The sequence below is a fragment of the Nerophis lumbriciformis genome, linkage group LG17, assembly GCF_033978685.3.
Source record: "Nerophis lumbriciformis linkage group LG17, RoL_Nlum_v2.1, whole genome shotgun sequence".
Lineage (NCBI taxonomy): Eukaryota > Metazoa > Chordata > Actinopteri > Syngnathiformes > Syngnathidae > Nerophis > Nerophis lumbriciformis.
Genome location: NC_084564.2, coordinates 16,625,001 through 16,638,551, shown reverse-complemented (window position 1 = coordinate 16,638,551; position 13,551 = coordinate 16,625,001). Strand labels below are relative to the sequence as shown.

General features: G+C 40.5%; 1 protein-coding gene across 9 annotated transcripts in view; it reads left to right on the top strand.

Moving 5' to 3' along the window:
* robo2 (roundabout, axon guidance receptor, homolog 2 (Drosophila)) overlaps positions 1-13,551 on the top strand; it is an 852,180-nt gene that overhangs the window by 678,631 nt on the left and 159,998 nt on the right. The window contains exon 1 of one of the 9 annotated variants that reach the window (XM_061972623.2): positions 4,129-4,172. The exons of the other annotated variants lie outside the window; for them this stretch is intronic. Within the exon in view, the coding sequence (XP_061828607.2) occupies positions 4,133-4,172 (40 nt within the window). The 5' untranslated portion in view covers positions 4,129-4,132. Of the gene's footprint in view, positions 1-4,128; positions 4,173-13,551 lie in introns of those variants that run through there. 9 annotated transcript variants of the gene reach the window in all.

Here is a 13,551-nt window from a genome sequence, read left to right as displayed (position 1 = left end):
GGGAGCAGTGGGCAGCAGCGGTGGCCGCGCCCGGGAATCATTTTTGGTGATTCAACCCCCAATTCCAACCCTTGATGCTGAGTGCCAAGCACGGAGGTAATGGGTCCCATTTTTATAGTCTTTGGTATGGGTTTGAACTCACGACCTACCGATCTCAGGGCGGACACTCTAGCCACTAGGCCACTGAGTAGTGCAAACTATAAAATTGCGTAAAATATACTGAACAAAAATATAAACACAACACTTGTTTCTGCTTCCATTTTTCATGAGTTGAACTCAAACATCTAAAATGTTTACTATATACACAAAAGGCCAATTCTTCTCAAATATTTGTTCACAAATCTGTCTAAATCTGTGATGGTGAGCACATATTCTTTGCCAAGATAATCCATCCCACCTCACAGGTGTGCCATATCAAGATGCTGGTTAAACAGCATGATTATTGCACAGGTGTGCCTTAGGCTGCCCACAATAATAAAAGGCCACTCTGAAATGTACAGTTTTGCTTTATTTGCGAACTTGCCAACCTTGGGACCTTCGAATTCGGGAGATTGGAGGTGTGGGGGGGCGGGGTTTGGTGGTAGCTGGGTGTATATTGTAGCCCGGAAGAGTTAGGGCTGCAAGGGATTCTGGGTATTTGTTCTGTTGTTTTTATGTTGTTTTACGGTGCGGATGTTCTCCCGAAACGTGTTTGTCATTCTTGTTTGGTGTGGGTTCACAGTGTGGCGCATATTTGTAACAGTGTTTAAGTTGTTTATACGGCCACCCTCAGTGTAACCTGTATGGCTGTTGATCAAGTATGTCTTGCAGTCACTTTCATGTGTATGCAGAAGCCGCATACAACATGTGAGTGGGCCGGCACGCTGTTTGCATGGTGAAAAAGCGGACGCTAAAGGCAGTGCCATCACAGCACGCCCTTAATATTGTTGTCCGGGTGAGAATCGGGAGAAATTCGGGAGAATGGTTGCCCCGGGAGGTTTTCGGGAGGGGCACTGAAATTCGGGAGTCTCCCGGAAAAATCGGGAGCGTTGGCAAGTATGTTTATCTGTGGCCCCGGGGGGTCAGAAAAGCAGTGCAACGCATCTCCTTCACATAGAGTGGATCATGTTGTTGATTGTGGCCTGTGGAATGTTGATCCAGTCCTCTTCAATGGCTGTACGAAGTTGCTGGATATTGTCAGGAACTGGAACACGCTGTCGTATACTACGATCCACAGCATTCCAAACATAATCAATGGGTGACATGTCCGGTGAGTATGCTGGCCATGCAAGAACTGGGATGTTTTCAGCTTCCAGGAATTGTGAACGGATCCTTGCAACATGGGGCCGTGCATTGTTACGCTGCAACATGAAGGTGATAGTTTCGGGTGAATGGCACAACAGTATCTCACGGTATCTCCGCGCATCAATAAACTGCACTTGTGTTCGTGGTCCATAACATACACTTGCCCATACCATAACCCCACCCCCACCATGGGCCCCTCGATTCACAACGTTGACATGAGCAAACTGCTCTGCCACACGTCGCCACACACGCTGTATATTTTTAAGCCAAAATGCGTCCGTTCTCCCTTTTCTGTCTACACACTGTGTCTACTTGTAAGTACTCTGTGATTGTGCACTGCCGAACACACTCCTCTGCTCGTAAAACCAGCAATGACACGACGTGTTGACGACGGGGGGGGGGGGCGGGGGTTAGGGGTACAGTACCAAATATGATTCATTAGTATCGCGGTACTATACTAATACCGGTATACTGTACAACCCTAGTTCATGCATATACATTTTAATCTACGACAAAAATGTTTACCTGTGTAGTAGAATGCGTAGGCTTGGAAAATGATGATCAATTATGGCAAAAAAATTATATATATATATATATATATATATATATATATATATATATATATATATATATATATATATATATATATATATATATATATATATATATATATATCAGTGATGTGCAGTCACTAGAGGCAGGTGAGGCGGGGCCTCACCTGCCATCATGGAAAGAAAAAAAATGTAAAAAGAAAAAAAAATTATTAAATTGTTAAATGTATCCAGTGATTATACAATAAAGTTATTTTCCATTTAACTTCACCAGTTTTAGATTATTTTTATTCAAAATCGCTGAATTTTCACATTTGCCGTTCAAATACTGAGAAGAGACGGTGCGGTGATCAGCAGCCAGTTGAGGCACGTCACTCAGTTGTGCCTCACCATGGATTGCGGACTCGACTAACTGCTGGCCTGCTGTGCAGTGAGACCGTATTGCTATATGAACTATATTATACATTTCCATAGTTTAGTTAGCTGAGGTATATAATGTACAGTGTATTTTGTCAACAACTGTATGTGTGTAACGTATTTCTTGTGCTGAGCGATCATAAAACTGCTGCGAAGACGCACTGTGTGAGGCTCGCAGTAATCCCGCCTCCTGGTGGTAGAGAATGTACTCCCGCCGTACAATGCACCCCCTGACGGGAGTGTTATATCGACTAAATTTCACACTTAAACTTTCCACGTGCAAGATTGAATCTATTTAAAAAAGTTATTTAATAAGAAGCCAAAATAGTGCAAAAACAATAATGCTCGCGCCGGAGGAGCCGTGAACGACTGCAGGGACACAACATTAGGTACACCTGCAGACTGCAGCACGGATTTCATATTTCATTCATTCACAACTCCTCCAACACGAACATTATTGTTTTTGCACTTTTTGGCTTCTTATTGAGCTGCTGCATTTTTTGGTTGGGTTGTTTATTTCTTTTGAGTAACTTACTTCTACATTTCTAAAAGGGGAGGAATGTAATAGAGTGATCTATGTTTGTCTGTTGCCATCTCCTGGTGAATGTTGGCTATAGCGTACTGTGGTTACTTTTTGGTTGGCCAACGATTTACGTGGTGTTGCGCACCTGACGTCAAGTGTGTTGAGTCTGTTCTGAAGTCTACAGTAAAGAGACGTACTTCATCACCTCGCCTGGTTATTGCCTACAACCCAATATATTACATAAAGGTAAGACCATAATAACGTTTTTTTTTTATTAAATGTGCTTTTTTGTGTGTTACAGTTTGTATGTGTAAACTTAAAGTTAAGTTAAAGTACCAATGATTGTCACACACACGAGGTGTGGTGAAATTTGTCCTCTGCATTTGACCCATCCCTTGATCACCCCCTGGGATGTGAGGGGAGCAGTGGGCAGCAGCGGCGCGGCGCCCGGGAATAATTTTTGGTGATTTAACCCCAATTCCAACCCTTGATGCTGAGTGCCAAGCAGGGAAGAATGCTGGTATGAGCTTTTAAACATAACCCGTTAACTGCTGCAAATCAAATGGTGAATAAGACACTCTTTAGGGTTCATATGTTTGTCAATCTGACTGTGATGAAGTCAGTGCCTCATCAGCCATCAACCTCACCGCACGTCACTGATATATATATATATATATATATATATATATATATATATATATATATATATATATATATATATATATATATATATATATATATATATATATGTATACACATCACTATGCAAAAACATATATATGTGTATGTATATACAGTATATATATACTCGGGCTTTTAACACATGCGGTTATTGAAAATAATGATCGCATTGATCATAAAGGAATTAAAATTAATCGCACTATTTGTTTAGACCGCACCTTGATCCGCAAGGCGGCGCGCTTTGTTACACGGGCAGTGATCAGGCCGCAAGCCAGTGCAAAGATGAGTGAGGAGACTCCCAGCGGCCAATTTCGCTTTAAAACCCTCTCACATGGAACTTTTGACAAAAGTAAGGTAGTTTGTCCGTATTGCAGTGACAAACTGTCTTATCATCGGAGCACATCAAGTTTAAAATATAATCTCAAAGCAAAACACATACTTAAGGATGCTGCGAGCAAGAATGCTAGCACAAATGCTACAAACAATGCTGGCTGAGTCAATTTTGTCAACAAGACCACCTCAGATAAGTTCAATAATGCCTCTGCAAAATGGATAGTCACTGCATGTCGGCCACTGAACATCGTTGAAGACTGAGGACTGCAAGATGTCATGAATATCGCCACAGGTGGCTCCTCGTACTGCACACACCAAAGCAGCAAGTTACAACTACCGACTAATGCTGAATTTATTCGCTTACCGGAGACCATTGGACCTCGGTAAGTAGTCACAACTACCTTGGAGTAACTGCACATCTAATAGATAAACAATATAAACTACAATCGTTTGCTTTGGGTGTTTTAAAAACTGAGGAAAGACATTTTGCTGACGCATGCACACGTCATTTCCTTCAAGTTGCAACGACTGGAATTATACTGAGAAGGTCAGTACATTAGGGACAGACAGCGCTGTTTACCATTTGTACAGAGGCTTATCATCGTGGCTTTGTGTGATGGTGGATTTAATGTGCCTTTAGTTAGATCCCGCAACATTGTGGGACATTTCAAGCACAGCCCTGCTAATACATGGGAGTTGAAAGTACAACAAGTAGCACATGGTATGAAGGAGGAGGTACTTGTCCAGGACATGCCTTCACCTAAATGTTGCACACTAATATTTAGCTGGCCCTGCTTCCTCTGTACCCTGTGAAATACTTTTTTCATTGTCAGGTCACATTGTACAAAAAAAAGGAGATCAGCACTGTCCATCTGAAAATGTAAATAGGCCTGTTTGTTGAAATGACTGGTTAGAGGAAGAGTAAATGCAGATGTAAATGGTGCACTACAGTATGTTGACTTGTTCATGGATGTGTTTACTACATGACCTATTAGTGTCCATGTGTACCTTGTTGTTTGCTATATTATTGCCGAATGTGTATTTAATTTTTACTCTACTTCAGGGAACCCCAAACTACAGCCTGCCAGCGTCCAAAATCCGGCCCGCGGGAAGTCCCAAGATAAAAAAAAATATATATATATATATATATATATATATATATATATATATATATATATATATATATATGATTATTGTTTTTTGTTTTTTTTATTATTATTATTTAAAATCTGTCCTTTTTATTCCATTTTCTACCGCGTGTTACTCTCGGTGTCTCCTAGCCGCTCAGGCAAATCATATTGTCTAAAAATGCATTTTCACATTGATAACGTGACATCATGGCACTCGGAATATATATATATATATATATATATATATATGGCTTTTTTGCCGATATTCCGATATTGTCCATGTATATTGTAGCGTCCCGGAAGAGTTAGTGCTGCAAGGAGTTCTGGGTATTTGTTTTGTTGTGTTTATTTTGTGTTACGGTGCGGATGTTCTCCCGACATGTGTTTGTCATTCTTGTTTGGTGTGGGTTCACAGTGTGGCGCATATTTGTAACAGTGTTAAAGTTGTTTATACGGTCATGGCTGTTGACCAAGTATGATTTGCATTCACTTGTGTTTGTGAAAAGCCGTAGATATTATGTGATTGGGCCGGCACGCAAAGGTAGTGCCTTTAAGGTTTATTGGCACTCTGTACTTCTCCCTACGTCCGTGTTCCACTCCGTACAGCGGCGTTTTAGTCATAAATTTTACTTTTTGAAACTGATACCGATAATTTCCGATATTACATATAATATTGGCAGTCCGATATTATCGGACATGTCTAATATATATATATATATATATATATATATATATATATATAAACACAGCCCGGCCACCGGCCAATTTTTTTTAACACAATGCGGCCCCCAAGTCAAAAAGTTTTGGGACCCCTGCTCTACCGTCCTCAGGTTTTGAGCAAATCAATGACTTGCAGTGAGGCAAAACATTTTCAAATGTTTGTATACGACACTTTGAGAATAAAACTTCATTTGTGTCAAAATAGTTTATTTTAAAAGTTCATTTAAATTCTGCAAGTAAATATTTTCACTGCGATTAATCAAAATTTATAAGTGTGATTCAAATGAATCGTTTGACAGCACTAATATATACCTTATATTAACTCACTATGCTAAAAATATGTATGTGTGTGTATATAAATATATCATTTATTAACCCATGAATGCAAAGTACCAAAAATGTGTACCATTTAGTACCGGTATAGATTCCCAGGTACCAGGAATTGGTACCATATTGGTTCAAATGTGAAAGCTACCCATCCCTAGCGCACATACACCCAGAAATAAAGTAATCTGGTGTGCGCAATCATTGGTACTTTAAAAACTTTTAACACATGTAATGGAGGAGCCTTTGTAACCTTTCATGGAATTGTTCTATTATAATCTATATGCCAAAGATTAAATTGTGATATGTATATCGTTATCGCAAGAGGTTTCATCGCAATATGGAATTTTGTCCATGTTGCCCATCCTTACTGGGAGCGCACCAAGTATCTGTTGGTAATATTTGGTCCGGTCCAAAGAAAGACGTAAACCGTGATGAGCTGCGTTAATGACAAGTCTCGAACGCTCCTCGAGCATCCTCAGCCTCGGGCGCCGCCGCCAGACGGCCATATTGTTCCAGCTGTTGCCCCCCCCCCCCTGAGATGCGGGTGTGTGCGTGAACCTGCTGCTTGCCTTCCTGCTGAGGGGGTAATTTCTGCCTCTGGATGAGGGGAAGGGCAAAGGTTAGATCTGGCCTGTGGGAGCGCGGGCAAACGAGGAAACCCATTGATCCTCATGTTGCAGGCATGCATTATGGCGTGTGGCATTATCCCTTGTTTCCTGCCTTCAGCATGAAGAGAAGGACAAAACATCAGTGACAACACTAACCCGTTTTGTCTGGTGACATATATATGGTCTCTCTTCTCCGAGGGGAGGAATTGAAAATGGAGGCATTGTAATAGCACTCTTTGCAAGAAGCACTCTACTGAAATGATATCATAGCTGGGAGCTACCTCTTTACAGCCAGCCCAGATATTGTGTGTTTGTGTGTCTGTGAGGTTTATTTTCCAATCAGAGCACGACTGGTGTCGGAGTGTGTCCCCAGGCTTGTAGCGCTTCTAATCTCCCTCTCTGTTCTTTAGCCGCTGACCCGGGAAGAATATCTCTAAAAGCACGCAGGCTCTTTTGTGCTGTAAACCGCTGCAACGTAACACTAAAAAGATGCAAGATCCCCACAGCTTGTGTATATAAGTGCCTCACACTTTCTGTCGCTAACGTCACTACAGGCGTCGGACATGTGGTTGTGTTGTGTCAGTGACCGCAACCCGAGTGAACCTGAGCTTGGCCTGGCTGAAAGTGTTTGTCAGCACTTATCTTGGTATGCAGGCTGCAAGGAGGCCTCAGTCAAGGCTGCCCACTCATCTTACTGACAGCCATTGTCACTTTCACCCTGAGTAATGCATGCTGGGAAAGAAAAGAGGGCACACAGGACCAAATGTCTCGCCTTGTCCCGTCCTTGCCACGTGTCCGCCTGCGGACGCACATATTGGATATGCGTCTTTGTTGATTAAATTAGTTGACAGTTACCATGCTGTAAAAAAATGTCAATAGAATTTACGGTAAAATATGGCAGTTCAGTCTCCAAAATTTTACTGTAAACATTTTTAATTGTAAAAAAAAAAAGGCAAATAAACTGCAGCTCAGTCGCCAAGTAAAGTTCTAGCGATCTAGCTGCCATTTTTTTTTACTGTTATATCTACAATTGTTGTTTTTTTGTATGTTTTTTAGTGCATAACTGGGCAGAAATTATTTTAAGTATTTGTGCCCAAAAAAAATTATCATTATTATTACTGTGTATTTTTATGATGTGTATTATTTATATTGGTGACACTATTAATATTGATGCCAATTATATTTAATAATAATATAATAATAATAATTATTACTATACTGATGCCAATTATATTACATAATATTGATAATAAAAATACAAATAATGATAATAATAGTTTTAATGAATATTAATGATTTACCTTAAAGATATTACTAATACTTTTTGATTATTATTATCATTATTGTTGTATAATGAGGGCAGCATGGTGAAACGGTGGTTAGTGCATGTGCCTCACAGAACAAGGTCCTGGGTTCGATCCCTCTTTCTGTGTGAAGTTTGCATGTTCTCCCCGTGACTGCGTGGGTTCCCTCCGGGTACTCCGGCTTCCTCCCACGTCCAAAGACATGCACCTGGGGATAGGTTGATTGGCAACACTAAATTGGCCCTAGTGTGTGAATGTTGTCTAGTCCAGTGTTTTTCAACTTTTTTTGAGCCAAGGCACATTTTTTGCGTTGAAAAAATGCGGAGGCACACCACCAGCAGACATCATTAAAAAACGAAACTCAGTTGACAGTAAAAAGTCGTTGTCACAATTGTTGGATATGACTTTAAAGCATAACCAAGCATGCATCAATATAGCTCTTGTCTCAAAGTAGGTGTACTGTCACCACCTGTCACGTCACACCCTGACTTATCTTGAGTTTTTTGCTGTTTTCCTGTGTGTAGTGTTTAGTTCTTGTTTTGCGCTCCTATTTTAATGGCTTTTTCTCTTTTTTGGTATTTTCCTATAGCAGTTTCATGTCTTCCTTTGAGCGATGTTTCCCGCATCTACTTTGTTTTAGCAATCAAAAAGATTGTAGTGGTTTTTATCCTTTGTGGGGACATTGTTGATTGTCATGTCATGTTCGGATGTACTTTGTGGACGCCGTGTTTGCTCCACAGTAAGTCTTTGCTGTCGTCCAGCATTATGTTTTTGTTTACTTTGAAGCCAGTTCAGTTTTAGTTTCGTTCTGCATAGCCTTCCCTAAGCTTCAATGCTTTTTCTTAGGGGCACTCACCTTTTGTTTATTTTTGGTTTAAGCATAAGACACCTTTTTACCTGCATGCTGCCTCCCGCTATTTCCAACATCTACTAAGCAATTAGCTACCTGCTGCCACCTACTGATATGGAAGAGTATTACACGGTTACTATGCCGAGCTCTAGACAACACCGACACTCAACAACAACACATCATTTGCAGACTATAATTGCTGGTTTGCAAAAAATATTTTTAACCCAAATAGGTGAAATTAAATAATCTCCCACGGCACACCAGACTGTATCTCACGGCACCCTAGTGTGCCGCGGCACAGTGGTTGAAAAACACTGGTCTAGTCTATCTGTGTTAGCCCTGCGATGAAGTGGCGACTTGTCCAGGGTGTACCCCGCCTACCGCCCGAATGCAGCTGAGATAGGCTCCAGCACCCCCCGCGACTCCAAAAGGGACAAGCGGTAGAAAATGGATGGATGGATGTTATATAATGATTATCATGGATAGTAGTAGTCATAATAGTAGTCGTAGTAGCTAAAGCTATTCCATCCATCCATCCATTTTATATCACTTGTCCCTTATTGATGCCAATCATATTCAATTACTATTATTATTTATATTGTTACATTATTACCATTTATTTAAATTGTACTGATTAAGAAAAATAATGATAATTTCAAATATAATTACTGAATATTTGGTAGTACAAACTGAATTCCGTTTTGAGGGATTGAAATAACTAGAATAAATCACATAACTTACATTTTGATGCAGATCTCGATTGGATTTTATTGTATTTTATTTTCACTATATAATGCACCAAACAAAAAAACGGCAGACATGGAACTTTGAGCTGATCCAAATAATTGTTTTCTTTTAATTCTTCTAAATAAGGTTAATATTAGTATTAAAACTATTATTTCTGAATACATTTTCAAATATCCATCCTTCCATCCATTTTCTACCGCTTGTCCCTTTCGGGGTACACCCTTGACAAGTCGCCATAATTAATTAAATTTGTAATTGTGAAAAAAAGAGAAATTTTTATTATTTTCAGTGCACAAAAACATGTTTGGATGTGTTTGGTGAGGAAGATTAGAGTTAATGAAATAAACTAGAACGGAGATGTTTAACATCAGTGACCCCTAATTTAAAGACCAGACAAAAGGCCTCTCAGACAGACTCAAATATATATTGCAGAACATCTTCCCAGTCAAGTGTAATCTCCCTGTTTTCTTCCATATCACTTTTTGTATAAGTGAAGCTCAATTTCTTGTTGTTTTTTTCATGTCGGAAAATGTGGTTTCCTAGTAACACTGCGTGGGTGTCTACTTTGGGCTTTTATTTTGGCAGAGACATCCGCCGTCTCACTCGAAAGCCCTGTGCTGCTCCACAGTGCAAGTACTCAAGTTCAAGGTTTTGATGTCGTGCCAAGTGAAGGAGCTGCACATTTGCCCCCCACTTGCGGCTCCACCATTCGAATCAGCCAAATCCTCTGATATTTGCCAAATAAATAAATAAACAAAAGTACAAGTGGCAAAAAAGCGGAGATTAGTATTTCTCTGATATGATTCCTGTTTAGCCTGCAGCCCGATCAGCGGCTGCCAACAGTGGGAGGGCGTAAATGTAACAAAATATATAAATATTAATAAGCGGCGCTGCAGAAGTCGGCGGGAGGTGAGGTGTTTTTTCGGCGCAAGTGAGCGCCGAGTGTTTCACGGGGATAGAAATGCAATTATCCTTCGCCACGTCGCTTGATCCGGTGTGCGAATGCTGACAGGGCCGCCGCAGAGCAAGAGTTGACTTTTCCTGACATCAAATGCCACACTTGCTTATCAGCCAGTAAATGTGTTCTTTTGAAACAAACGCATGCAGTGCCCTGAGAACACAATCTATGAAAAGTATATTGTTGGAAATGTAGTCCAAAAGGTGTCGTGAGTAATTTCTGAGACACAAAGAAAGGGTAGAATTAGATCCGATCGGTTTCTTTCTCCAGACCCTCAAGGATTTTGCAGGCTTTTTTGTGTTATTTTCACAGCCTAAAATGCCTGCGTTCAAGGCAGCTTTTTCAGAAAGTTGCAGAAAAAATTACGATGTTTTAAGGCCAAATTCTTTTTTATATAATAATGTATAAACTTGTGATTTCAAGCATTTGTTATCTATCTTTAAAGTTATTGTTAACATTCCCTCAAAAAGCACAGGATTTCAGAAAAAAATAATACAGTAATGATGTTTTACTCATTGTATACCACGCAGATTTAAAAGTAGTCACCAGATGGCAGTAAAAGTACATTCTCAGAGCTCTTTGTCATATGATTGTACTGTTGTAATGAACTACAACTAATAATAGTAATAATTAATTATAATTACAGAAAGAAACATCACTAAAGGCTTCCTTATTGTCCGCTATCTACTTTGTCATCCACAAGTTTGTCCATCTTAAACATTAATATATGTTCAAACACATTTAATCTCAAACATTAAGCGCATTGGTAGCGACATATCCGTATTTTTTGTCGGTAAATGAGGGATGATGAACAATTATCATCACTTCAACATCTCCAACATGCAAATGTATTGCATTGCAAATGAGAATATTTTATTGTCTTACCCTGAATGAATAATGGTTAAATAAATATACAAACACATGTCAACTAGGACATAAGTGTTTACATAGTACATTACCCAGAATGCATAGCGCCGTCGACGGGAACCAGAAGTAGGCCGAAACAAAGCGGGAGGATGACAATAGTGTTGTTTGAGCAATAAATAGTTGATATATTGCGACACGCTGCTATGCCTGCTTCGTCTACATAAGAAACAAACGTAGGTTTTTAATAGACAATTGATGTGCGCGTTTGAGCGCTGCCCAGAGACAAAGTGGATTGGTAAAAATGACGCTGATTTGCCAAAATATGCGGGGAATTTGTTTACATTAAACAATGTGATAATCCATAATGTATAATACTGTTGCCTGACGCGACATGTTAAAAGTACATACTTTTATGCGAATGACAGATGTGGAGACAGGAGACGACATGTAGGTAAGAAGAGTCTTTAATAACAAACACTAAGGATTGGTGCAGCACGGAAGTGCACAGGAAGCATAGGGAAAGCTATGCCGTAAGAAAGTAATGACATGACAAAACATGAAACTACAATGATCAGGGCTGGCTTATATACAAACACCTCTGATTGTCAACCAGGAAATCGGAGAAGGGTACAGCTGTGGCCGCAGACACACTCTAAGTTGCACCCACAAGGGTGAGGACAATGAAAGTGAACCGTGTTTTAAAGACATGCCCACAGTGGCGCTGACAATGCGAGAGTGGAAACTTGATTTGTAACGTGAGATGATGGCTAACACAACGCACCATTGGTTGCCATTATTGCGGTTGTAGAATGTATTGCTGATGATCTGAAACCCTAACCAAAACCTGAACTGTAACCTTACATTATTTTCAACAGTATTTAAAAAAAATTATTTTAGTTTTCCGTGTTGTTGCTCCAGCTTTACTTTTGTTTAAGGCCCCGTTTACACTAAGCCGGATAAGGTTATCTAGGGTAAATCCCACCTAACCTTATCCGTGTCCACACACAACAATGCCACCGTTTAAGACCCCCTCACCCTCCGTCCGCCGGCGCAACGCGACCTAATAGGCATGCGCGTAAAATGCGCACGTCAGTCATCTCCAGTGTTGTTTTGTGTGGAAGTTCTTATCTGAACAATATCCAGTATTGTGGTATTTCAATTAACTGGAATCCAGTGTTCTGTAGGGCCCTATTGTAGTGAATCACACCTGAGACATCATAAATTAATCAAATCTTTAATAAACACGTGAAAGTACACAATGTGACAAAGAACATTTTACAACAATCAATCTCAGGATTTAGATATCTGGTCAGGACACTCTTCACCTTTTGCCTTCACCTTCATTGTCCATTCATTTTTGGTGACTTTATAAACTCTGGACCTAGACATTGAGTCCGCGACATACGTGGCGGACAATAACTGATAGTCTGCTTTTCCAGTCCAAAAGCATTCGCTCTTTTCCGTAGTCTTCCCTCGACGGCCAGGTAATACAAAGCACACGCTACCTTTTTTTATCACATCCACGGGAGCCCGCATTCTCGTTGACACTCCTTCGACAAACGGACAAAGTTTTTCGGTAAGTAGAATCACAGCTGACCTGGACATTCGAAAGTTCTCTTGCCGTCTGAGAAGTGTTGTATCCCAAATAGCTGCAATCGCTTTCTCTTAAGGTATTCATGGGTGATTTCCACAAGCGTCTGTACATGTAGAAGAAGGAGAAACACGGGCATGTCTGGATGACTCTCCTCCATATTTCCAGTGGTTAGCTCCGAGTTACAAAACCGCTTTATTATGAAGCTGGCTTTGGCGCGTTCTTTGTGATGTCACTTCCTGTGTGCGGCGCGGTCTTTCTGGCATCACTTCCTCTCTGAACTCAGTTTGTAAACGATCAATGAGTCCATACAAAGCTTAGAGCCGGAGATTCAAGAAATACACGGCGCACTTACCCATGTAAAAAATTGTCCAAGGAGGGGAACCTTAAACCATAGTTTAGTGTGGCTGAAAGGGGGCTTAGGCTAAATAGTTACTCGTTTAAGGGGTTATCCGGCTTAGTGTAGATATGGCCTAAGACACGCTTCACTTCTGTTGTCTTTACTCTTTAATCTTTAAGTGGATGCAACTTAGAGTGGGCGCGACTTAGATTTGTTCTGCGCGGCCGCAGCTAGCTATACTTGGGAACATGTGTGTCCCGACTGCCAATCAGGGACAGGTTTGGCAGCCAGCGCTCAGTAGCAAACAGGAATAAAGTCCC